At 48.8% G+C, this 27,668-nt stretch overlaps 1 protein-coding gene across 1 annotated transcript in view; it reads left to right on the top strand.

Moving 5' to 3' along the window:
* The window catches only part of AGBL4 (AGBL carboxypeptidase 4), a 1,261,847-nt gene that overhangs the window by 1,106,589 nt on the left and 127,590 nt on the right, over positions 1-27,668 (top strand). Inside the window, exon 6 of the mRNA XM_068537961.1 lies at positions 19,281-19,370. Coding sequence (XP_068394062.1) covers positions 19,281-19,370 — 90 coding nt within the window. The remainder of the gene's footprint in view (positions 1-19,280; positions 19,371-27,668) is intronic.

Genomic DNA, 27,668 nt, shown 5'->3' with positions numbered 1-27,668 from the left:
TTGCCTGGATGCAGTGGCTCCTCCCATCTGTAAAGCGCTTTGTACCTTCTTGAACCTGTCACATAAGTTATCTCACTGGCTTCCCAGCAGCTCTGTTAAATGAGGTAGATGAGGGTCGTATCCCCATTTCCTGTGTGATGAAATGGGGGTGACAGTTTATAGGACACAGCTGAACAGGGAGGGGAGACAACACATATCACACACTTAGTAAGAGCCAGGCATGCCATGCTTCGATTGTCTTCTTTGAGTTATGCCCATGTTAACAACCTTTTGTCAAACATACTGTTTTCCTCTTTCACAGATGAGAAAACTGAGGGAGACTTTCCCAAAGTAGGAGTCAGGGGAAGGAGCCGGCACCAGAGCCGGGGCCCTCTGTCCTAGTCTGCCCCAGCTGCCTGCTGTACAAACCCCACCACCCGGGGGCTTACACAACAGAAGGTTCTTTTCTCACAGTGCTCGAGTCCCAAAATCTGAAATCACGGTGTCGCCCAGGTTGTCTTCCTGAGGCTTCTCTCCTTGGCTCATAGATGGCCATCTTCTCTCTGTCTTCCTGTGGTCTTTCCCCTGGGCCTGCCTGTGTCCAAATCTCCTCTTCTCATAGGGACACCAGTCATATTGGATTAGGGCCCACTCATAAGATGTCATTTGATCTTAATTACTCCTTCAACAACCTGTCTCCAAATACAGCCATATTCCGGGGTACTGGGAGTTAGAACTTCAGCAGATAAGTTTGCGGGACACAGTTCAGCCCATGACACACCCTCCATGGCCTGCCTCTCCTCACCCTGGTCTCCTGACCACGAATCCCTTCCCCTGCCCCCAGTGAGGCCTGTCTCTTGGCAGACTGGTATGAGCTAGGAGGGGACTCCCTCCTTCAGTCCCCACTCTGAGCTGAGGGCCCCTGTCCCTGGACTGGACCTACTGTTTTGGGATTATCAGGAGACCTGGCAGGAGCCCCAGGAGCGAGGAGTGGAAATCTGGAAGATCAGCTGTCAGCCTGAGTTGATTCCGTCAAGGACTTGGGAGGTCACCTCCACCCTGGCTTCTCTGAGCAGAGCCTCCCCAAGGAAGCCTGTGTCCTGACATCCTCTACCGCTGAAGGCTCTGGAGCCCTGTGGCGCTGGTTCCTGGGATGGGGCGGGTCCTGTGACGATGGCCCCTGGGAAGCGGGAGCATCTGAGGCTGCAGCTCAGTGGCTGTGAGCCAAAAACTTGAAAATAAAAAGAGGGTCTCTTGGCATCACTGGAGGCGCTGGTTTGGAAGACTTCAGCCCCCACACCGACGAGGGCAGGCATCCCACACACGGCACGCCTCCTAGGGGCCAGGCCCTGTCGCCACACCTGACAGACTCGCCTTATTTCTCCCTCAGACACAATACACCCCTGATAGGCAGGGATCCCCACCCCCATTGTATGGACGTGGAAACGGAAGCTCAGAGAAGGGATGTGACTTGCCCAAGCCAGACAGTATCCCAGGGGCTCTAATAAGGAAAGTGTTCACGCTCTAAATCACTAATTTCCAAAACTGTCTGGTCATAAGAAGCATCCAGGTCATTGGTTTAAAAATATCCATCCCCAGGCCCTTTGCTGGAGATTCAAATTCAGTGAGTCTGGAGGGGGACCCAGGAACCTGTCATTGTAGCAGGTACGCCAGGCGATTCTCTCTCGTTCAAGTTTGGGGATCAGTGGGCTAGGAACATCACCCCATTCTTCACTACCCCCAGCAGGTGTGGCGGCGATTCCTGGAAAACCTCTGCCCCCGGCTGCATCTCACCTTGTGTCAGGTGTCCCCTTTCCCAGCTTGGAGTTGCTCTGATTGCCCGCTTTGGCCTGAATGAGTTCCGTCATTCACCCTTGTCTCCGTATCAATATTTCAGAGGCTTGGCTGTCAAAACCCCAAAGCCGCCTCGCCAAGACTCTGAGTTAAGTGGTAGCACCTGCTCCAGGGGGCCCTCTACCCTCAGCCTCCCGAAAAGGGAGCCTCACCTTTCAGCTAGTGCTGCTGAAATTCAGTCCGGTGCTTCTAACTTGCTGGGGTTGAGCTGCTTCTCTCTGGGACAGGGAGGGTGAGGGCTGTTTTGTTGTGGGTTCTTTTGTGCAAGGTCAACTTCTAGCAATTATTTTTTTCTAATCGCCTGGGATCGCTCTCATCTAAGGACCTAAACCACAAGAAGCACAATACATCCCAGAAAAGAAAACAAACAAACGAACCAATGAACAAAAAGCTCTCTCCTGAGTTCTGCTCTGTTCGCAAGGTAACAGACACCATCTTCCCCATCCCCTGCAGCCTTCGGAATCCTGCTGCAGGTTAATTAGAAATCCAGAGCCCTGGAACAAGGGAAGTGGCTTTGTGTTTCAATTTAATTTGTTCTTATTTTTTTGACAGGGTCAAAGTTCACCTTTCCAGTTTGAATCTGAAAGCAATTTATAGCTGTGTCATTTTGATATTGCTATGTCCAGGCTACAGATCTTTGGCAAACATTTTCTGCTGGGAATTGGTGTGGTTAATATCGTTCTCTCTCAATCCGTGTAGCAAACACTGACTGCAACCTTCCCCTGTGCCAAGAACAGTGAGAGTCGCTAGGAGTGGACAGAAAGGAGGAGGTGACAATGGCACAGAGGGATGGCGGTGATACTGGGGACTGACTGTGAGCCAGGGACACCTAGGGTCCTCTGGCCAGAGAGATCAGGGGCGCTTAGTGAAGGAGGGATTCATGAGCTGGGCTTTGGAGACAATGGACGACAACAGCAGCTACCTTACTGAGAGCCCACCGTGTGCCGCCGGCTTTAATCCTCACGCCCACCTCTGCAGTGAGAGGCAGAAGAGCTCAGTGTTTAATTGCCCTGAAGCTCAGGGATCAAATCCTGGCCGGCCAACTCTGTGGTCTGCAGTGAATGATTCAACCTCTCTGATTCTTAGTCTCTTAGTCTGTGAAATGAGGATGCAGGAATGACCCCGTAGGGTGGTTGTGAGTTTCAAAGGAAATAGCATACACTGGTGAATGCAGAGGTGAGGCGGGAGGGAGGAGAGAGGAGATGGGCAGGGTCCGGTCCCACAGCTGCGGCCACCCAGCGAGGTCACCCCCTCTGTAGTGCCGGTTGCACTGAACAGGCGCACAAAGGCTGCCCTCTCCTGACACCCAGGAAATGCTCGAAAGCTATTAGTTATCATTAGTGCCACACAGCTAGAGGTGGCAGAGCTGGGATTTGAACCCAGGCCTGCCTGGCTCAAAGACCCTTGATCTTAACCTCAGCCTATTGCCACAGTGACTAAAAGTAATCAGAAGGGCCATGTCTAAGCACAGGTCTTCTGATTCTCTCACTCCGAAGAAACATTCCCCTGGAACCGGCAGCCCTCCTCTGAGAAGCCTGACTCCACCCACCCAGGCTGTGCCTGGGTCTCCTCTGGGCTCCCGGGCCCTGTGTGTCCCTCAGTCCACACAGCGGTCCCTCGAAATCCTCCTTCTCCACTTACAGATCCGTCTCCCCCACTGAGCTCCTGAGAGCGGGGAACTGAGAGCAGAATTTGAACAAAAGTTGGAACATCACCCCATCTTGGAATATTTCTCAAATAGAAAGTTTCCCTTTAACAGTAGCAGGTAGGAAATGTGTGTTAATAAACCATGGTGCTGGCCGTTGTAAAATATTAATGATTTCTAGAATTGAAAATGCAAATAGCTGTCTGGAACTCCTCCACTCGGCATTAAAGAGAAGAGCTCTGAAAGGACGCAGTGGGGAACACGGGGAGTGGAGAATATGGCCTTGCTAGAGGCTGGGAGACAGACAGACATTTACCACCTCGTTACTGCCACGTTAGCACCATTAAAAAGCGAGTCCCAGTTCTTCCAGAGGCCAGGCAGTCACATGGGTGCCGTCTGAATGCAGAGCTTTAAAGTGAGCAAGCAGCTTGTCCATCCACTCCAACATTCCCACGTGGAGCACCTACTACGCGCCAGGGAGGAGAGGGTGCACCCCCTGCCATGTAGGACCTTCACGTCACCCTCAGAACCAGAGAGACGGGTGGGCTGTGGGGAGAGAGAAGACCCCAGCCCGGCCCTGGTCAGCTCAGTCCACAGCTGGGCTGTGATCGTGCTCTGAACCTGCCCCGAGTGAAGGAGCTGGTCTGGGGGAGGCACTTACCCCACGGTCCTGGCTTGTCTGGGAACACCTTGGGGACACCTCACGCCTCCAGCCCAGCACCCATCTTTGTGGAACTCTCCAGACAGCTAAGCGTACTCTTCTCAGCCACTGGGCCTCCAAAACAAAATTTGCTTCCAATTTTTTTTTTAAAATAGTACCTGGTTCTTAGATGGTAAGTCTCTGGAGAGCAGCCCCTTGACTGCATCCTCTGGTTGTCTCTAGCGCTCAGCACTGGCACTTTGTGGCAGGGACCAGGGGAGCTGGGGGGATGCTGAATGACCTCCAGAAGGCAGCTGGCTGAGTGCCGAGGTGAGGAGGGAGGGAGGGAGGGAGGGAGGGAGGGACCCGGGATGGATAAGGGCAGATGCCTACCGCAGCTGCGGCCACCCTAACCCCACCATGGCGCTGGCTGCGCTGAGCGGGCCGCACATCTCAGTGCTGTCAGGCTGCCCTCTCCCTGCCGGAGACGGGCTGGGTTGGCACTGCCGTGCAGAGCTCTGCAAGCACACAACCCACGGCCAGCTGACGCCTGCTTCCTTTCGATGTGTTCATAGTGCCAGGCAATCAAGAACGTGTCCTGGGAGGGCCCCAGTCTCTCTGTGGGGCTTTGCCAGTTCCCCTCCTGATTCACTCTGTGCTCATACCAGCTCTCAAAAGGTACGCTTCGTCCCTTTTCCCCAGAAATCGAGAGAATCTCCCTATCATTCAGTGTCCCCAACAGGTTCTCCCGAGGACCTTTAATGTGGGGCTGTGCCTCTGGATTTGGGTCGTTTTCAGTCCTTTTCTGCTTCATTCTGGCTCTTTGCTGGGATCTGGGTACGTGAGGCTACGAGGACAGGAAGCTCTGGGTAAGTGAGGCACCAAGCCGGAGGGGAAAGAGTGCAGGGTTTTGGAGTCAGTGACCTGGGTTTTTATCCTGGCACTGCTGCTTGCCACCTGTGGGGTCTGTAGGATGGGGATCAGACACCTGCCCGCTGGGAGGCTGCCCAGATGGAATGAGATTAGATGATAACATGCCCCCCCGTAGCCTGCACAGATCAGATGCTCAGCTACCGTGATCTCCCTTTCTCTTCTCCTGCCCTCCCAAGATGCTCTTTCTTTCTGTCTCCTGGTGTGCATGCATTTGAACCCCTCTATGCCACTGATTGCAAATATATTAGTCCTCCTCCTTCATCCTTTGAAAATGCCTTTCTTCCTTCTCCTCATGCACATGGCTTCCATTTCTATTATACATCCAATCTGTTTGCTCTAAGCTTTGCGAGTTCCCAGAGAGGCGGCACCACCATTATCTTAGTACTTCTTGTCCTGTTCCCAGGAAGGGACTGTGTCTGCAAGAAATTATCTGCTTGATGTATGCATGTTTTCTTGTCCGCTCACCTCAGCATCCTCTCCTTGATGTTAAGACCCATGTGGTCTAATCAGAGCCATCCCGAGCCAGCTCCTGGGTCCTCCAAACCTCCAGAATCACAGTCTTTTCGGCCTGGAGGGGGAAAAGAGAGACCACCTAGCCCTACCCCTTCTTACTACAGATGACGTAGTAAGAAGACCAAGACCCAGGGAGTAGAGAGCCTGGCCCTGGCTCACACTGGGCCAGGGGTTCTCAGTTGTGCCTGCACGTGGGAAGAATAATTTGCTTGAGTCCTCCCCACGACCTTGGTTGGAGAAGGGGTGCAGGGGTGGGAGTGGGGGCGTTGTGCATTATGATTTCTTAAAAACTCCCCAGGTGGTTCTAACATGCGGCCAGGGCTGAGAATCAAGAATTAAATGTGTTTCTTGCCTATGTATGTATGAGCCTATGTATGTCACAAGGAAGGGTCCCAAGATGAGCATATCCCTCTGCAGACCCTGAGCACTTGAATGGGTATCACTAGTCAGTACTTATTTTATTTAGCAACCACGTATTTACACAAGATTTGTATAAACACTAGGATGCTGTTCCAAGTGCTTTAGAAATTACCAACTTATTTCCTCCTCAGAGCATGCCTAGGAAAATGGTCCACTATGAGCCCACTTTACAGAGGAGAAGACTGAGGCACAGAGAGGTGAAGTAACTTGCCCAAGGTCACACACTCAGAGAGCGGTGGAGGCACTGCTCTGGTTGGTCCCGAGTCCCTGCTTGTAACCTCTATGCTAAATCGCTTCTCCTCTTCTCAGCCCGCACGTGCTCCGACAGCACCTTCAGGCCCGGGCCTTCCTAGAGGAAAGGGTCTATCAGAAGGTGGAACTGAAGCCTTCTGAACTCAGTAATAACAGAGGCTACTTTTGTGGAGCGCCCATGACTTACACACCTTTCCTCACTTAGCCTTTGATGAAACCGTGGTTCAGCAACTTGGTTAAACAGCTTCAAATCCGGGTCTGCCCAACTCCAGTCCATGTGCCCCAGGGATAGCCTGAGGCAGAATTTGTGTACAGAGTCCAGGTTTATCCTAGAAGCCTTATCCTAGGAGCATTTAACATAAAACACCCACTGGAAATAAGTTCTTGTAAATTAAGTTTTTATAATTTATTTTATTCAAGAAAGACTCTATTTAGCCTGAATCATGAAACCATGAAGACAGTAGGGATATATAATTTCCTTACCCAGGTTAACAGGGATTTATTCTTTCACCAGCTGCAGAAATATCAATTATGGAAACAGATACAAATAGCTCTTCACTTGTGCCCCATACTGCAGCAGCTTGCCCTTCCTGCCTGCACACCTGGGCCACCCAGGCCTCGCTGCTCCACTGGACTGCCCGGCTAATGGGATAGTGACAACCTGCCCGGTCGGACACTAAAGCTTCTTTTACAGAGAACTTGGCCAATCCAATTTTCAAGCAGCATGCCTAGGGCTTTAGCAGCCTGCCCGTGGTCTCTGTTCTGTTCTGTTGAGAGCGTGCCATGCGCTCAGTGGTGATGCAGTGGTCCAGAATTTAGTGTACAGCGTGGAGAAGTTATCCAAGAACTGATCACATGTTTCTGACCTAACATGAAAATCCAATTCACTGTGAGACCTTGCTCAAGTCGCTTTCTCTCTTGGCACCTTGGCTGTAAAATGGGGGAGATTAATTGGACCATACTCAGCTCTAATCATCTCTGCTGTGTGACGTCAGGCAGCATCCTAAACGTCTCTGATCCTTATGGTGGTGGAAACATCCTCACTAGAACGAAAAGGAATTACTACAGGGAGAGTTGGTGTTAAGTGTAGCTGATTGCTTGTTAGTCCACTTACAGTGGTGTATGTTTTAAATCCATTATTGAGGACTGCTACATGCCAGGTGGCTTCCTTGCTGAGTTCATATCGTTTTGACACAGTCTTTTTGTTTCAGCCACATTTATTCTGCTGCTCTGACACAAGTGTTTTGAAATGGGAACGTTTTGACACAGCCGGGAAAACAAAGCATTACACCTTCAGCTTTTTAATAAACATTACCAAACAATGTGCCCAGGAAATATTTCAGGCTACCTCCGCTCATCCCAGAACTTCCCCATCCCTGACCTCCCCTCTGGCAGGGGGCTCAGGTAGGGGAGAGGCTGGGCTCAGGGTGGGCTCCCAGTCAAGCTGGCCAGGAAGGAGGCAGGGGCAGTGAGGAGTTGGTGGGAGTGAAGGTCAGTGGAGGTCAGACATGCACGGCTGTGTGTGGGGGGTGCTGCTTCACACAGTACCTGGTAATTTTCAAAAGCAGTTTTACATTTAAATGTAGCCATTTCAAAACTCTTGCATCAAAACAACTATGTCAAAACGCCCTTCTGTGTCTCAGACAAAGGAAATGAATGCCAGAAAGAGATGAACAAGACAGGGCTTCTGCCCCCAAAAAGCTGAGAGTCACCGGAGGGGAAAGGCGAGAGGGAAAGAGAAGCAAATTACTATGGTACTGCCAGGCAATGTCTGTAATAGCGGAAGGGGCGAGGAGGGAACAGAACAGAGAGCGCCTGACTCTGCCTGGGAGTGGGGAGGGGGTGCCTGGGAGCTCAAGGAATATTTATTGAATGATTAGGAATAGTAAATGTTAATTGAGGGTTTACCTTGTGACAAGCACTGTTGTTAGTGCTTTTTTTTAGCTCATTTAGTCCTCACAACTACCCAATAAGATGAATATTATTATTATTCCCATTTTATGGATAGGGAGACTGAGGCTTCCAGAAGTCGAGTGAGTGACTTTCCCAAGACCACACAGCTAGTGAGTGGCAGAGACAGAATTGGAAAACAGGCACAGCCACGCCTAAGGTCCTGCTCACACCCTTGCACTTGGTGAGGGACAGGAGCCTCAGGGTGAAGGGACACAGGTTTTACAATTCATCAGACTGGGGTCCACTCTGTTCTCACCACTTACCACCTGGATGACCTTGGACAATCTGCTGACCCCAACCATGTCTTCTGTCTTCTTCCTTTGGTGCTCACCCTTCCCAGCACACATCCCTCAATGCCTGTTGGCTGTACTTATTGACTCGATAAATATGCAGTCAGCATGTGTATCTGCAGGTACCACGTTAGACCTGGGTCCATAGAAGTTACTAAGACAAAGTTCCTGCCACCATGGAGCTACCATTCTCATGAGAAGAGACCTGAAGGGTAAGGAGCCAGGTCCACAGAACCCAGGGCAGCTCTCTAGACAAGGCGGAGAAGCTAGTTTGAACCCCTGTGTGAAGAGGTGGTGAGAGAGGGTAGAGGTGAGAGTGGGGTGGACAGAGGACAGGCAGGTCAGAGCCTAGATTAGCTGTTAGTGTACAAGGGCAGTGGCAACAGAAATATCTCCCTACTGAGTGCCAAAGCGCCTCATCAACTGTAAGATCATGGGGACATGGGAGTTTATTATAATTGCTCTTATTTTCCCCTCATTACTGACCCTTCCTTGCCTTCCATAGTCTGTGTGACCACATCATGGGTGAGGCGTGGGTTGGTTCATTTTCTCAGAGCCCGGAACAATCCAGCTTCCCTGGCTCCTCTGAAGATGTTGTGTGGAGAGAAAAAAAAAAATTTCACTCTTTAATAGAAATACTTTTCCTTCATTAAATGAAATCTCCAAAGCCCAGTAGCATTTTCGGTGCTTATATGAAGATGCCAGTGGGGATTTGAGATTGAAAGTGGTATTTTTATACAAGTCAATGAAGATCTCAATAGGAAAGAAAGAATACTCTTCAAATCTAAATTCCTCCAGCACCAGGCAAGACAGATCTTCGGCTCAGGGCCTGGATCACATTACTCCCAGCCCTACCGGGAAACTCTTTTCCTGAAGCATTCCAAGTGCTCATAAATATTGGTTCTCTGTTTGGGGAAATTGTATGAATAGTGTCTTTCCAAGGCTGCAAACCATTCAACTTGAATTTCTGTGTATACCTCAACTCTGATAACTTTGTACAAAAACTTAGGAATTTGTAGGAGTTTGAGTCAGAAGCAGATGCATGTGTGTGCCTGCCCACGTTTACACGCAGAACATATCTTTTATCTGGTATAGCTGGGGAATGAGCTTTCCCCCTTGGAGGTGTCAGGAGAAAGACTGGTCTCAGGGGATAGAAAGACTGGATTCAAATTCCAGCGTAACTCTTGCTAGCTGGGTGGCCCTAGGCAAAGCACTTAACCTCAGATTTCTTGTCTGTAATATGAGGAAAACAATACACTTCTCCCAGGACCTGGTGAGACCTGGATCATAATGTATGGAAAGTGCCTGGCACCCAGGAACCGCTCAAAGCCTGTTCCTTTCAACTACCTCTCAGCTGAGGGCTATACTGTAACCCATTAGCTTCATCAATTTCATGGCAATGATTCTGGTTATCTATTGCTATGTAATAACCTCCCCCACCCCAAAATTTAGAGGTTACAATGACAATTGTCTTGTATTTTGCAGAGAATCTGCAGTCTGACCGCTCCTTTCTGCTCCATGCTGTCTGGGCCTTCAGCAGGGCCGACTCCAAGGGCTAATTTTACAGATGGAGAAACAGAGATGGGCGCTGTCAGAGGGAAGAGGTCCATCTGGAGCTAGGTAACAGGTTAAGGAAAGCTCTTTTCTGAACACTATCACTGTGCCAGGTCCTGTAGGGGAGAAAAGACTGAAAGGCACGAACTTTTCAGTTGTTCAGACCCCCAGAGCACAATAAAACCACCGGAGGGATTGAATTTACATTCTCAACAGCTGGTTGCTTTGGCCCCTCAGCGACACCAGGCTTGGGAGGCTGGTGAATCTGGCCCTTACTCGCCCTGACCCTGGCTTCCTCCTCAACGAGACAGGGATTCTCTGCCCTCACAGGGTTGAGGGAGGCTTGCCTAGCAGCTAGCAGATGCTCAGTAAATGGCATTCATTCAAAGAAGGATTAGTTCTCTGCTCCGCCTCTAAGCATGCCAGTGCCTGCCCCATCAGCCCGCATGGCTGGGAAAGCAGGAGAGGGCTCTGACTGCAGGCTGAACTCTCTCCTTTCAGCGTGGAAAATTCTGTTACGGAGAAGTCATTTGTCAAAGCCAACTGTTTAGCTGCTTTAATTTACATATTTATCAAGTTTGATTAGAATGTATTGTCTTCGACTTTCATCCTAGCTTTCACCTCTTCTCGCCCTCTTTTTCTGGGGAAACTTTTTGTTGCCCTTGTTGCAAAAGGGCACCTCGTAATTCAATTTGCATTTGCTGATAAGTCTGAAACTGAACCTGGTGAGAAATTTCTGGAGGCTGGGAGAGATGGAAGGCAGAGCACGTGTTAGGAAAAGCCTGGGCACTCAGTTCTAGGTTGATGCGCTCACACAACCAAAGGGCAACAAGTGCTCTACAACTATTTCACGAGGATTTATTGAGCTCCTTCTGTGTGCTAGGCACTGGGAATACAATTTGTGAAAAAGACAGGCAAAGTCATGGCTCTAGTGTTGCTTAGAGTCTAGTGACCTCAGTTTCTGCATCTGTAAGATCAGGCAGTTGGACCAAGTGACTTCTAAGTGTCTGCAAGATACCATTTCTGAACACATTCTGTGTGTCATCTCATGGGCACAGACCCGATGCATTGTCTCAGTTCTTACAAGACCCCTGTGAGGTTGATATCATTATCCTCACTTTGCAGGTGAGGAAAGGAACAATCTCAGAGCTCAAGGTCATGTGTGGCAGGATTTGGATTTAACCCTTCTTCTGTCCGACTCCACAATTCAAGTTTATTACCGCAAAACCAGGCTTGATTTTTCTTCTTCGCTAGTCTTTGAGCCCCTGGATAGCAGGGAGAGTGTCTGCTTCCTCTCTACGTCCCCAGGGGCCAGCCCGAAGTGTGGTATATGGTCAGTGTTAGAAAATACATAGAATTGAACTAAAAAACAAAGTCCTTCATCCCCGGCCTTGTCTTTTTGGCCTCAGATCTGCCCTGCTCTCCTGGGCTGCCTCAGCTGAAGGCTGGTGTAGCAGGTGCTGTGTGCACCACCGCGATCGCCCTTCAGGACCAATTAATTCCCCCAGTTCCCAGCAGTGCTGGTACCTGACAGCTCACAGCTGAGTTTCTCCCTGGAAACTACGCTCAGCTGAAGGAAGCCGGCTTTCCCGAGGCTCCACCCCAGGCCTGTGGGCAGCCCACATCCAGTAGCCGGGCCGTGCAGGATACAGAGCCAGTCCGTCACCTCCTGGAACAGGTATGCAGGGCCCTCCTGGCCTGGAGCTCCCCATGGGATTGATTAAAGTCGCTGTTGAGACTGTCCCAATCCTGCTTAACTCACCTCTCACAAGAGTTGCCGAGAGCAATCCCCGGTAAAGCTCCTGCACGGCAATCTCAGCCTCTCCCAGCCTGTTTCCCAGGAGACATGACCTCACTAGGTTCTCTGAGAGGGTGGCTCTGATTCTGACTTCCTGCAGGAGCTTGGAGGGTGCTGGGATCAAGACAGGTCGTGGCGGGAAGAGCCCTCCTGCCGTCAGCCTACACCCACCGCCCCCAACCCCGGAAGGCTGCCTGCCTACCTTCTCCAGGCCCAGAGTCCCAGCCCACGCAGGCTTTAGAGGCGCCAAGCCCAGCAGGGCAGCCTGGCCGAGGGGCGCTGCCCCTGTGACTGACAAGGTAACGACTAGCCCTAGCCCTCTGTATCTCAGGCCCATCGCCATTCGGCTTCCTTCACAGCCCTGACAGGCATCCCCTGGGCACTCTCCAAGCACCAGCCTGCAGGGATATCGCCCAAGGCAGCCCAGTGACGTGAGATGTGGCTGCTTGGACGTTGGAGCTCTATGCCCTGGGTTCCAGACCTGGCTTGACCACTCTCCTGCTGTGTGGTCTCCGACAAGTCACTTGTCCCTTCTGTGCCTCTCTCTTCATCTTCACAGTGAGTCCGTTGCACTTGGCGATTTCTCAGGCTTTGCAGTTCTTCTGGCCTCTATCCTCACTGCTTTTTAAAGCCAAAAAGTGGTTTTAATATGTGGTAGACACATGAGGTAAACCAGAGAGGCAGAGGCTCCGTTCCCAAAGGCCTGAAATTCCAGAATTAATGCTTCATCTCTTGTCAGGAGCGTTTGTCTGTCAGGAGCACACTCTTTTCAAGAGAAATCTGTTCTCTTCTCCCATCTCATCAAGGGTAGACCATTCATTCCCTAACCCTGCCACATGGATGAGTGTACCTGGCAGATGTGAGATTTTAGGGCCTGGGAGGTCCAAGCCTCGCTGAGGGACTGTGACCCAGAGGGCGGCGGGAGAACCGAAAATAAACTTTGCTGACACCGCTGTTTTCTCGAGGTGGCCCAGAGGCCCAGGTGCTGGGCATTAGGCAGAGCAAATCTGAGCGGTGGCCTTCGGTCCTGCCTGAACGAGGCAGCAAATGATTTATGACCAGATGAGGGGTCCAGATTGAACTCTGAGTTCAGAGGCGGGTGAGGGCGCTGTGGTCTGGAGGTTTCTGGAAAGGCTTTTTGGAGGGGTTGGGACAGCACAGTCTAAGAAATCGAAGATTTGCTCGAGAAGATAGTGACAAGGCCAGTCTGAATAAAGTAGCATATTTTATAGGGGTTTATAGAATATTCAACCAGGGGCTATTTCGCCTCTGAGTAGACATGGCATGTTTAGTGATGTCCGAGCTACTTTTGATTGTCACGTGTGGTGGGGGAAGGGGTGCTCGGGCACCTGTGGGTAGAAACTAGAGATTCAGCCTACGGTGCACAGCGCAGGGACCCACACAGAGTCCCCCTGCGACCACGTCTATTCCCAGGGCTTTTGGCTCAGTAAATGGGACGTGCAATTATAGGCAAAGCCATGGGGCAGGGGCAGAACATCTCTGACGTAAGGTTTACCTTGTGAGCTGGGCATTATTATTCTCATTTTACAGGGAACTGAGGCTCTGAATGTGTAAGGAATTTGCTCAAGGCCTCACAGCCAGTCATCTACAGGTCCTGGATATGAGTCCTGGTCTATCTGCCCAGGAAGCCAGCAGGCTTTCCATTTGACCCCCTCAGGGGTCAGAAGAAACCCAGGGACCAATGTCCTGCCCAGTCTCCCCCATCCAGCTCTCCTCTCCCATTGAATTCACCCTCAGTCTCCTGGGCTGAGCCAGCCCTTGGTGTTTTTGCTTTCAGCAAGTCTCATCTCTACCCAGATACATTCACTGGTTCTCCAATGCCTTCAAGAAAGCTCTATCGATGCCTCCTAAACCTACATTTTCTCATAAAATTACGTACAAGAAATCCTGCACCCGGAGCGTGTTCTTATACAATTCACAGCTCCTATTCCCTCTTTATTGTCAGTATCGGCAACAGAGTGATTTCCTCATACTACCTTTAACGTGATGTATTTTGTAGGGAAAACTACAGAATTGTTCTGCTGATGAAATCAGATACAACACAACAGTAATACCAGGGGTGGCCTAGGACCAGTCCTGGAGGAATATTAGTTTCTTCCCTCCCCTCTCAGGGGAGGCACAGCCGAGCAGTCTAGAAGGCTAAGCAGGAGTGAGCCAGACAGATTAACTGGGGGCTGGCATTCTAGACAGAGAGACAAGCACACACCCAGGTGTGGAGGTGTGGGGAGAACATTCGTGCTTGCGGAGCTGCCGAGAGTAACTGAGGCTGGGGCCTGTGGAAGGGGCTGGAGGGGCGAGGGGGCCGCTAGCTACCAGAGACAGGGGCGATGCCAGATGCAGGAGGCTGGGCTTGCCCGGAGGAGGACGGCAGAGTGCTGCCGATGGGTTGTAAGCAGAGGGAGTGGTGTGCTCCCGTTTGCGTTTTGGAAAGGCCTCTTTGGTGGCTGGGCAGAGGATGGGCTGGCAAGGATGGTGCCAACACAGGGAGGCCGGTGACAGGGCTGTTCTGGTCCAGAGCGTGCTGTTGTTGCTTCCAGGATTTCCTTTTCTCCAGCTTGGTAGCAGTGTGGACCTGTTCGGGCCCCAGAGTGTGATAGGCAAGACTGCACCTGGTCCGGTATGGAAACCAACAGGAGGGCATTTTCCTGACTTTGTGATGCCTTCAGGGGTCATGCAGTCAAGAAAATGAAAAAGTCTTCTCTGTTAAAAAAAAAAAAAAATCCTTCTATTGTAACATTCCATATTCCCCTCCCACGTCCCCACCCCTTCTTCCTGCACAGAATACCTCACTCCCTGTGACAAGTTATCGTCAGGAGAGATAGGGAAACAAAACTGACCATGTAAACTTCTGGGAGAATTGTGTCCTCAGAGGGCCCAGCTGGTGCTCTCTGGGGCCTCTTGGCATCTTGGCTGGTACCTCCGCCAACCACAGGCCCACTGCACGGACAATTGACCAGATCGATGGAGGCTTTCCCTCCATCCTGACACCAAGGTTGTGGCTCTGGTCCTCACTCAGGCTCAGCATCAATAGATGAGATGCAAAGTTTCTTAAGTTCTACAGTCAGCTAGGGGAAGTGCAGCCATCTCCAGTGGGATTAATTAGTTATCTATTACTGCCTAACACAGTACTCTAGAATTCAGCATTTTTAAAACAACAAACATTTATTATCTCTTTGTATCTGTGGGTCAGGAATGTGGGAGCAGCTTAGCTGGCTGGCTCTGGCCCAGGGTCTCTCACGAGGTTGCAGTAAGCTGTGGGCCAGGGCTGCAGTCATCTGAGGCGGGACAGTCCTCACCAGGGGGACCTCTCCACAGGCTGCCTGAGTGTCCGCAAGTCAAGGCAGCCACAGTGAGTGATGAGACAGAGAGAGAGAAAGTACATCCACGATGGAAGCCACTGTCTTTTTATAGCCTAATCTCAAAAGCCAAGCACCATCACCTCTATAGCAATCTATTTGTTAGGGCAAGTCTCTAAGGCCAGCCCACGCTGAAGGGGAGGGAAGGAGTTCACCTCTTGGAAAGAGGAGATTAATGAAGAATTTGTGAATGTATTTTTTAAAACCACCACAAGGACCCTATTTATCTCCAAGAGGTGATATGACACAGTGGTTAAGAGCATATATTTGAGACTCAAAAAGACGTAGGTTTAATCATGGCCCCCCGCCACATTTGCTACTTATGCAAGTTTAGACAAGTCACTTAACCTTGCCAGAACTCAGTTTCCTAAAAAATAGAGGTAAGAATCGTAGATGTTTCATTGGGTTGCTGTGAAAATTATGATCATACATGTACAGTGCTTGGCACGGAGTAAGTACTGAATAAATACTACTTAGTTGCTGTTGGAGCTGGATAATGTCATTGTCCTCCTTCATAAGAGGCAGAGAAGCGTAGAGGAAGAACACAGGTGGAGTCAGACAGCCTGGGTGGGGACTCTGGCTCTGCCAGCCTTTAGCTGTGGGCAAGTCACTTAATGTCTATTGGCCTTGGTTTTCTGTAAAATGAAGATAATAATAACTAGTGCCTGGCCACCTAATAGGTGCTTAAGAAATATTTTATGAATAAGGAAATGGTGGCTGATAGAGGGACATTATCCCTCTATCAAAGGAGTGCTCGTGTGTGTGTGTGTGTGTGTGTGTGTGTGTGTGTGTGTGTGTGTGTGTGTGTGAGTTGGGATGGTACACAAAATACAGTTGACTGCAAACACCTTCTGTTAACTGGGGAGCCCAGTATGGCTGTCCTGGTTCTACTTGAGGGTGCCCTGTACCCCTGAGTATGCCTCCCTCCAAGGCCTCCAGCTTTACCCTCCCTTATATGTTTTTCTTGGGCTCATTGTTCGGCTTCTTCGCCACCCTGGCTTTGTTCAAGCATACTTCCTTCATCATCCCTGCTGTCTCCACCAAGAATATGTTTACTTGGCTTTGCACGAGTCTGAGGATTTGGTAACAGGATTGGGGTGGGAGCGGAAGTCCCATGTCACACCACCTCAGAGCTGCTACATTACCTTAAATTGATTTTGCAAATGAAAGCTAAAAGCTAAGCAAAGGAGACCCATCCATTTTGCCTAAAGATGATTATAATGCTCTTTTACGGCCTCCTAAATGACAAAACAATTTGTTACCTGCCTGCGTCAACATTTGCTTATATTAGCACCCGAGATGCTTGATTTTTATTAACCCCACGTTATCATTTTATGAAGACGCAGGGGCTCAGTAAAATTAGTGTGCAAATAGAATGTCCATTTTGCATTTCCCTGTGGTCAGCAGAGATGCTGAATGCAATTGAGTTGATACCAGGTCGGGGGACACATCCATAAAGATAGCCTTCACTGAGACCTCGGTAATGTCATTTTTCATTTCTACACTGCTGGGATAGATGGGGTCAGTGTCAGTGTGTTTTAAGAGGGCTTGGTGACATTTTGTTTTTTGTATTTTAAGTGAAAAAGCAATATAAATACTAAGACATAGCTCAACTCCCACCAGCAATAAGGGATGAAACCAAACTCCCTTGTGTACATTGTAGATGGAAACGCAGTAGATGTAGAATCTGATACTGCTGTTAGTGGATCCAGGAGGAGACAGACAGGGTAGTGAATGGGGCACTGGGCTGGGATTCTGCCACTGCTACTGCATGACCTTGGACATGTCCCCTCCTTCTGTGAGCCTCAGTTCCCTCACCTGTAAGATGGAGTTGATACTATCCACCTCACAGAGGCATGATGAAGATTAAATAAGATAGTGTGTGTCTAAACTTCTTTATAAACCAGGATCTATATGAGTATGTTTTACTTATTAATTGAATAGCTAGTTCCTGAGCACCTTTCCACACAGAGTCCTGGGAAAATCATTAAACATACACCATGAAGGTCACAGTTTCTCCCCTGAGGAGCTTGTATTCAGTCCAGGAGATGTTCAGGTATCTAACTTCTCTTTTAAACCATAAACTTCTTAAGAGCTGGTGAGCCTTCTCTCTCTCCCTTTGCTCCTAAAGGTGATTAGCATAGAGCCGAGCACAGAGTGAGTTCTCAAGTATGCATTTTGGCTTCATTATATGTTTTGCTGTCTTATAGGGACCTAATATTAGGGAAGCAGTGACCCAATAGACCAGGCAAGTCCTAAGCTTCCAGATCCAGGTATAATAGCGTTATTTATTTATTTTTTTAAATTTTAGTCTCTGACTTGGTGCATCACTTGTTGGGATCATGAATCACAAATAACCTGTCCTAGCATTTCAGAAGCAGAAAGCCAGTTAATGATCTCTGCCTCCCCTCTCCCTCCAGATCATCCTCTAATGTAGATGGGATCCTTTAATCCAACTCCTCTCAGTGTTCATGTCTGAATTTCCTTCAGGTCATTGTTCTGTTCTGTGTCAATCAGTCCTTCTTCTGCCCATGGCTAAACACCCTCTTCCTGCCCCTCTCTAGGAATGTCACTCTTGGCTACTGCTTTTGTCTAATAATATATTTGCACAATGCTAAACTTTATTATGCAAATGAGACTTCTGTAGAGGCAGCAAGAGCGTGGGCTTTGACTTTGGCCCATAATTTGCTACTTCTTTGTATGTCTAATAACTTTTACTGGATTGTGAATTATACATTGTTGAATATCTGGATTTTGTTGTCTTCCTTTAAAGAGAGTTGGACTTTATATAGCAGGCGGTCAATTTTGTTGTTGTTGTTGTTCAGCTTGATCCTTTTGAGATTTATTTTAAATTTTTGTTAGAATGAGTCTAGGGTGGTTTAACCCCACCACTAAGGCATGGCCCTTCTGGATTCTCTACCAAATGCCCTGAATGATCAATGCAGACTTCCACTTTGGAGGTGGGAGTTCAAATGATTCCTAGCCCTGTGTGAGCCCTGAGAATGTGCAGTTCACAGCTCTCTGGTCATTTTTTCATAACATCATGGAGATTCACCCTGTATATGCACATCTTGGGACCCAGCAAAGACTCGTGAGGAACCCTTTATGGATTCCTGGAACTCTTTTTCTACAGAGCTCCCTCTTCTCTGAAATATACAGAGTTTCCCCACAACCACCACCTGGTTCAGACTCCCTGAACTTCAATCTCAGTAAGATTTCCATGCTCTGTTGAGGATACCCCTCTCTTTGGTCTGGGGTGGGCCTCCCGGCAATAAACCAGGGCAGTCATGGGGCATGCCTCATTAGTTTTCCTTTTCTCATGAGTTAGTCTTGCACTGACTCTTGTTCAATGTCTGAAAAGAGTTGTTTTGTATATTTTGTCCAATCTTCTAGTTGCTTAAGGTGAAAGAGAAATCTGGTCCCTCTTACTTCATCAAGGCCAAACAGGGCTTGGATTCTAATCTCAGCTCTACCCTATGTAGCTGTGTAGGTAGAACTTGAACAAGTTATATAACCTCTCTGAGCCTCAGTTTCTGCCTCAGTAAAAGAAGTATTAACCGTCATGTTTCTGTAAGGATTATAAATAATGTATATAATGTGCCCGACACAGAAGGTACTATTTAAATGGCAGCTGCTACTATCACTAATATAAATAGCTACATTTTTTACTCCATCATTTACTAAATTTTTACTGTGTACTAGGCAATATGTAAGCTTGTTAAATTATGACAGCAACCCTGTGAAGAAACTATCCACATTTATAGATTAACACATTGAAACTCAGAAAGGACACATAACTTGCCTAGTTTCATGGTCAGTGGATCTGGGATTTGACGTTGCTCTTATGACTTCTTCAGCTGATTGTAATATTAATATGATCAATTGCACAGAAGAACAGAAATGTAGTTATTTAATATTGGGTAACCAGGGACATAATACAATTAGTGGTTTTAAGCCAATGATTTAAGAGATAAATGTAAAGCACCCTTTCCCTGCCCCTCCCACACACACACATAACAACTGCCCGTCTCAGCTGTCCTCCTTAGTAACCTACTTCCATTTTATCTTACAGACAACCTTCGGGAGGGGGCAGAGCAAAAGGTGGTATTCATCACAGGACGAGTCCACCCAGGGGAAACACCGTCTTCATTTGTGTGTCAAGGTGAGTTGCAAGATCTCAAGGGCATCCCGTGTCTTCCCCGCACATCCATCTGGGGCACTGTGATGGTCTCTGGGACAGTATGGTCACATGCAGAGTCCTTATCTTGGATGAGAATTTACTTCACTTCTCAAGAGGCTACACCTGATCTCCATTAGTATTTGTTTCACTAAATGTTCATCGACTACACGTATGCATGGAAGAATGGATGAATGAATGGATGGATGGATGTGTGGATGGATAAATGAATAGGTAGAGTTCTCCTGTATGTGCTCGATTGAGGATGAGAGTCATAGAGTCATCTACACTTCCTAGCTTTGTCTTACATGTCTCCAGTGGTTTACAAAAAAATAAATCTGGCCTCCTCCCACCCACCATCACCAACAACAACAAAAAAATTCTGGCCCCAGGTCAGTTCATATATTGGCAGAAGTGTGGTGGACTGGGGAAGTAAGAATTGAAAATTGTCTATTCGTTCAGTCAATAATTCACTTAACAAACAGCTTTTGAAATAGTGTACCAACCATGGGAAGGAATGCACGCTTCATATCAGACAACCAGAGGTAAATAAGAGGTAATTTCTCTTCTCAAATGTATCTGTTTGTAATTGAATTTTCATTTATTATTAAGTAGTTAATCCATATAAAATATATATTTAGTCAGCAGTATATATACATGCATGTATATATATACATATATATTCAATTAGTCAGCAATATAAATATATTCAATAAATAGTATATAAAGAATAATTTAATGAATGCCCAAGTTCCCACCAGCTTAAGAAGCTGAATATTATCTATTCCTTTTAAATCCTCTGTCTTTCCTTCCCCCTCATACAAATAACCATCAGCTTGAATTTTGTATTTGTCCTTCTTAAGAGTTTTACTACACATGTAAGCATTCCTGAACAATGTATTTTTTACTTTTGCATGTTTTTGAGCTTTATAAAAATGGTATCGTTCTGTATACATTGGAACTTGTAAAGCTGTCATTCACTTGTTTTCATCATGTATTCTATCCCATGTCTGTCTGTACCTCAACTTACCTATCCATTCTCCTGAAGATGGACCATTAGGTTGTTTACAGTGTTTTTTCTTACAGACAATGCTGATACAAATGTGTCATATTTGTATCACACAAATGTGATACATAGGTGTCGCCTTGTGCATGTGTGCAGATACTTTTCTAGGGTGTATAACTGTGGAATGCAATTGCTAGGTCATGGGATGTGTGCATCTTCAACTTTACTGGGTATTTCCAAATTTCTCTCCAAAGCATACAACTTGACACTGCCGCCAGCAACGTCTAAGAACCCCTACTGTCCCACATCCTCACCAATACTTTTGCATTTTTACCTATCTAGTGGGTATATTATATATAAAATACATGATATTATGTACGAGCCAAGCACTGTTCTAAGCACTTTACATATTTTATGTTAATTATTTTGTTGATTTAATCTAATTTATTGGCTTTATTTTGATTATATTAATTTTTCTATGTCATAGGAATAAATATTAACTGTATTTTTACATATGAGAAAACCGAAGTTTGGAGAGGTTAAGTAATTTATCTCATTTTAGTCTCAAAATGACCATAAGGTCAAAGGGATATGAAAAAGTCCATAGAGGTTCTATAACTTGAGCAAGGCAGCATGCTGCCGTGGCAGTATCGGTGATTTGCCCTTGGTCAGTCTTGGGGTCAAATACTGGCTCTGCCTCTTCCTAGCAGTTCGGTTTCCTCAAATGTAAAATAAATTATTATATCAATATGTATCTGCAAAGGCTGTTATGAAACTGGCATGAGATGAATGTAAACAAACACCCAGTCCTGTGCCTGGCATACAGTAGGCCCTCAACAGATGTCACCCCCTTCCCCATGGGATCTGAGATGATGAAGCAGGTAATCTGCTTTGTAAACTATAAGGCACTCTGCAAACACATATGGGTCTTATTTTCCCCGTTCGTATTCTTACAAGGCTGTGGTTAGGCACCACTTCCTCCCTCTTGGTTTCAGACAAGGAGCCTGAGCTTCAGGGAGAGGAAGTGATGGCCCAAAGACAAGCAGTTCATCAGAGGCATGGCTGGGGGGTCTCAACTCCCCGCTCCAGCCACCTTAGCTGCCTCCTTGGCATTCTCACTTCCAGCCTCCTTCTTCCCCGCACTGTCCTTGCAATAACCTCTCGCAGGGCCCTCCTGCTTGTACCAACTCCTTTACTGGCAGCCATCTGTCAGTTACTAAACTTGGCAGCAGCCTGTTCCCCAGCTGATCAGATGCAACTCTTTTGTCCTTGTTTGTGAAAAGACAGTAGCCTTACCATCGCTACTTCATCCCTGGGAGCCCAAACTCCCGTGCCCACCCCCTCTGTGGGCGGCAGACAGAGGGTAGGGTCACTATCCCATTTTACAGAGGAGGCCTGAGACACAGAGAAGCCGAGAAGCTCTCAGGTGCTCTCTCTGTTGACCCTGCTTTCCCCAAAAAGGAGTCTGGATGGTGCTGAGTTTATCGATAGACTCAGTGCTGTCTATCACTGAGGCTTTCAGTCAATGTTCACTCCTTGGCAGAGGCTTTAATGACTTCCCACTACCTTCTCAGGATCGACTCCAGACTCCTTGGCATGACACTCACAATTCTCCATGATGTGGCTCTTGCCAGGGGGCCTTGGCCTCATTATATCCCAGCTCCACACAACTTAATCCCTGGACACTCTTTTCCCTACCACTGGGCCTTTGCATCTGCTGCCCCTCTGCCTAGGAGGTCTTGTGCCCACTCCTTGCCCCCTGGCATATACCCTTCATCTCCCAACGTTCATTTCAAGTACCTGCTGTGGGCCCCCTGGCCCACTCCCTTCAGCCCCCTGCTTCGTGCCTGCATTGTGGGTTACCCAGTGGTCATCTCTTTGGCCCTGATTTGTTATGCATTTGATTTATATTTGTTGCTCTCCCTTTAAACCTAGCTGTTTGAGACCCCGGGCTGGATCTTAGAGTGTCATCTTCCACATCTGTAAAATGCGCATTGTCTTGTTCATTTCATGGGGCTGTTGTGAGGAACAAACGCTGTCTTGGGTCTGGGACGCTAAATCTGAGTTCAGAAAGGGGAGCCTCCAGTTCACGTAACTAGGAAAGGGCAGGAGGGGGCTCTGAAGCTGCCTCTCCCAAGCCTGTGCGTGCCTTTGGCCCCTGGGAGACAGGAAGCACTAAAGGGCCAAGCTTCCCGCCTGGAAGAGCACAGTGTTCTGGCCACCCCACCACAACCAGCACATCTGACACGTGAGACCAGGGAGGCTCAGGGCAGTGAGGTGGCTTACCCAGGACCACACAGCTAATTCATGGCGGATGTGACGCCGGGACCCATCGCCCCAATCCTGGTCTCCCTCTGTCCCTATCTCTGTAACTGCCACTTAAGACACACAACTCACCCTTCCTGAGGCAGCTCAAGACAGGCAGGATTCCCCCACTTTGCCGATGAGGAACTGAGGCATGGTCTTCCCCAAGGGCCTCCCAGCCCCCTGGGGACAGCCCAGACCACAGCCCCCTGGGGCTCAGCTGGGGCTTTCTTCCCCAGACCCAGCCCTCAGCTGGATTCCCCTCCCCAGCCCACCTTGTTCTGGGGAGGGCAGGAGGGTGGGTCTAAGGCCTGGAAGGTTGATTGCCGAGGTACCTTTGGTTCTGTTAACTCTGTTTCCCCATTAACTGGCTCAGTGACCTTGAGGGGAGGACAGACATTTGGGACCTGGTCATCCCCATCTGGCGGGGACCTCGGTTCTCATGGCCGAGCTGCTGATGCATCTGCTGCTGGGAGTAGAGTGAAGTCCTGTCGTGGCAGAGCTCTGGCGGGGGTGGCATTCGGGGGGGCCGGGCTGTGACTTCCTCAAGGCTCTGCATGTTGGGGAGACGGCTGCTTGTCAGTCACCCTCTACTGCCCCCAACCCCACTCCTGGCCTCTGTGAGGCCAAACTGTCCTCGTTCTCCAACTACGGCGTGGGAGGTCAAGGTCACTCCCACGTGGCTCTGTAGCAGAGTGTGTGTGAGCTGGGTCTCTGGAGCTACACCACCTGGATTTGAAGCCCAGCTCCTCCACTTAGTACAGGATGACCTTGGGCATGTCCTATAACCTCTCCTTGCTTCAGTCCCTTTATCTCAAAAGGGAAATAATAACAGGGATCCTGCATCATAGGGTTGTTGTGGAGATTAAATGAGTTAATAACCATAAAATATTTAAGATGGTACTTGGAACGCAGTAAGCACTGAAGAAGTGTTATTCGTAGGGGAGGAAGTAGCATTAATGGAGCATCTTGCAGGTGCCCAGGATGGTTCCTCTTATCCTTACTGGCAACCCAAACCCAGGCATGTGACTCCTGTCCCACGTGCCCTGCCTTCCTCGCCTCCTTCCCAAAAGAGCCGTTAGCTGAACCCTCCTCATTTACCCACGTGGGAGACCACGGAGCACGTCAGAAGTTTGGCCGGGACTGCACGTCAGATCTCCGACCTCCGGTCGAGTGAATATTCTTGCGCTGAAGCTTCCTGGAGTTGTTGGGACATGGCTCACTGAAAAGTCCCACCTGCAGAGCGCTTGCCCCCTTCACACCGTTCGTAAATGAATCAGTTAAGCCCACGCGTATGCAACACGACCTTGGAAGGTGCGCCACCCGCAGGAGACAGCAGGGGCGTGTGCATCGCTGAGGCTTTAGACTTGAGCAGCCCTGAGTCAGAATCCTACCACTTCACCTCCGCGCTGGGGACCCTCGCTCGGCAAGTCCTCGACTCTCACAGCCTGTTTCTCTGCCTATAAAATGCGGCAGCAATGTGGTCCTCCAGGAGCTGCTGTAAGGATTCAGGGAGCCCTGCTCAACGTGCCAAGGGGCCCACTAGGCCCTCCCTCTGGGAGCTCACTCTTCAGGGGTGTCCTGTGCGGGCAGGGAGAGGAGGGGGGGAATACACACACACACACACACACTCACAACCACCAGGACACCAGGACCCAGCACAGCCTAGCATTTCCCACAGTGAGGTGGTGACCAATGCCCCTTCCTCCCTCCCCTCCCCAGCTCTGTTTTCCTCTATCCCTCACCTGTTCTCCATCTTCCCCTCCCCCCTCTCTCCCATACAGCCTCACAGATGGCTGAAACTCGATCCGTAAGGGGTTGTCACGGGGCCTTTTGCTTCCCCAAACTTGTCCTTTCATTTGTGAAATGGGCAGAGTTGGGGATAAGAGGGTAAGAACTTAGACTCTGTGAACTTCAGGCTCTGCAGGGCCAGACTCCCTGTGATTCCATAATTTGGGGCCCTTGGGCTCAGCTGAGGGCAGACAGGGGCCTGGTACACGGTCAGGGTGGGGTCTAGAGTGGCTCCTGCCACGTGACCCACATTCTGAGCCCAGCAGAGACCCCAGCCGACTGTCTTGCTTCAAGCCTGGGCTCTTCCCATTGCAGTATTCTGCCTATTAGCCAGAAACAGCAACAGTAAACCTTATACAGAACTCTCTAGAGAAAAATCATGTAAGCATATATGCAAATCATCCTGCAAATCACATGCAAATAGACTCCTGGCTCTTTCCGTCTTGGCTTCATGGAAAGGGCACCACTCTGAAGCCAGTAGAAGTGGACCTGAATCCCAGCCAGGCCCCTGTGAGACACACAGCAAGTGATGTCACCAGCCTGACTTTGTTTCCCTGTCTGCAAAACAGAGCCAGTGTAAATACAGGTCAATCCAGCTACTGAACGTACAGTGCCCATCACCGGTCCATATTTTATTCATTCCTTTCTCATGTATCTATTGAGGACTGAGCTGGGCACTGACAAAATCATCCTAAAAATGTAGAGCTGTCCTAGCCCTCCTGGAGCTCACAGCCTGGAGAGAAAACAGATTTGCACAGCAGATGCAAGCCTCAATTCCCCAAACTCAGAGGTACTGGAAATATAACTTTCCTTACTTGTCTAAAACTGGACTCAGTTTCCATTTTGAGGCCCCATTCTGCCAGGGGCCAGAAACTTAATCTCAGTCATTTTGGTGTCACCTTTCCCCAAGATTGTGTGACTTAAGCCAAGGCTATTGATGCTCCTGGGGGTGGTAGACAAATAGTCTTGTCATCAGTGTCATCATCTATCCACACGGCTTCCCCTCCATCAGTGGCTTCCCCGTGACTCTCTGGGCTTTGGTCACTGCAGAGCCCCTGCAGGTCGCCACCATGTCAGACCCTAGCTCCTGACTGCAAGCCTCTTTATGTTTGCTGGCACTCTGCTAGGTCTGTCCCCCTACTGCCACCTTGTCATCCTTCAGGACATCTGTCCATTATTATAACTTCCCTCCAAACCACATTCCATGCTGCAGCCAGGGGAAACTCTCCAAAGCCCAGATCTGACCCTAACCTTGCAATGGCGCTCCTGTGCCCTTTATATTCTTCAGCAGGACTGGCAAGTCCCCACTTACCTCTCCTGCTTCTCTCTCAACATCCTCCCACCCTCACACCTTCAACCAAACCAAATAAGAGCAATGAGTAAACAACACACTTCCTATGTGCCAGACACTTTGCTTACATTAACTCACTGAGATCCTCACAATAACCCACATGGTAGTTATTATTATTATTTTCTTCTTAACTGATGAGGAAACTGAGGAACCAAGAGCTTAAGACCACACACTTAGTCCAGTTTCAGAGTCTGTGCCTTTCTTTCTTTCTTTCTTTTTCTTTCTTTCTTTCTTTTCTTTTCTTTTCTTTTCTTTTCTTTTCTTTTCTTTTCTTTTCTTTTCTTTCTTCCTTCCTTCCTTTCTTTTTGGCTGCATTGGGTCTTCGTTGCTGCGCACAGGTTTTCTCTAGCTGCGCCAAGCGGAGGCTACTCTTTGTTGCGGTACGCAGGCTTTTCGTTGCAGTGTGCGGTCTTCTCATTGTGGTGGCTTCTCTTGTTGCAGAGCACGGGCTCTAGGCATGTGGGCTCAGTAGTTGTGGTGCACAGGATTAGTTGCTCTGCGTCATGTGGGATCTTCCCGGACCAGGGACCGAACCCATGTCCCCTGCATTGGCAGGCATATTCTTAACCACTGCGCCACCAGGGAAGTCCCTCAGAGTCTGTGCCTTTAATTATGAAGCTATGCCCCCTGGAATTGAAGAGCTCTAGCAAACAGGCTGTCTTCTTTCTCACCTCCCAGCCTTTGTGGAAGACCCTCCCTGCCTGGGACACCGTCCCCTGGCACCCCTTTCGTCTGGCTCACTCTACTCATCCTTTAAGTTGCCATGGCCTCTTCCTGACCCCCAGGCTGGGTCAGGAGCCCCCTGGGTTCCCAGAGCTCCCTGTGCTGTTCCCACCAGAGCCTTTGCCAGTGGGTACAGTGGGAGCTGCTTTCTCTCCATGCACCCTCTGAGCAGGAACCTCTCATGCATCTTGGAATGCCAAGCTCATGGCAGGGACCTGGCCCTGCGAATGTTTGTGGAATGAGTGATTATCAGCACAACTAACCCTCTACAGTAAGTCCCCTACATATGAATGAGTTCTGTTCCGAGAGTACGTTCGTAAGTCCAATTTGTTCATAAGTCCAACAAAATTAGCCTAGGTACCCAACTGGCACAATTGGGTACAATTGGCCATATAGTACTGTACTGTAATAGGTTTATAGTACTTTTCACACAAATAATACATAACAAAGAAACAAATGCAAAAAATAAAGAAAACATTTTAAATCTTACAGTACAGTACCTTGAAAAGTACAGTAGTACAGTACGGCAGCTGGCATCCAGGGGCTGGCATCGAGTGAACAGGCAAGAAGAGTTACTGACTGGAGGAGGGAGAGGAGGTGGGAGGTGGTAGAGCTGAAGGATCATCAGCAATAGGAGACGGAGGGCAAGTTGCAATTTCACTCACGCCTGACCTTGATGGCAGAGGTTCTGGTTCCTTGCTGGATTCAATTTTGTTTACCCTCTTGAAAAAATGATCCAGTGATGTCTGGGTAGTAGCTCTTTTTCTTCTCATCATAGATGACATGGTAGCACTGGATTACATTCTGAACTGTTGCTACAACCTTCGTGTACCATTCTACATTCGGGCCCTGTGCCTCAAAAACTAACAGTTCCTCCTCAGATAAAGAAAATCCCCTTGCCATTTCCTGTGTCGTGAATCTCTTCAGTTCTTCAGTTACTTCTTCTTCCTCTTGTCTCTCTTTGTCCTTTCTGTGGGCCTCCAGTTCCATCAGGTCTTCATTAGTAAGCTCCTCATGTTACACAGCAAGGAGTTCAATGAAGTCATTCTCTTGCAAATCTAGCTTGAAATAAAGATACTGTACTACCGTACTCTATACAGTACTGTAA

This window comes from Eschrichtius robustus, chromosome 3, assembly GCF_028021215.1.
Source record: "Eschrichtius robustus isolate mEscRob2 chromosome 3, mEscRob2.pri, whole genome shotgun sequence".
In the NCBI taxonomy this organism is placed as follows: Eukaryota; Metazoa; Chordata; class Mammalia; order Artiodactyla; family Eschrichtiidae; genus Eschrichtius; species Eschrichtius robustus.
Note: the sequence above shows the minus strand (reverse complement) of the source record. Positions and strands in the feature narration are given on the sequence as shown.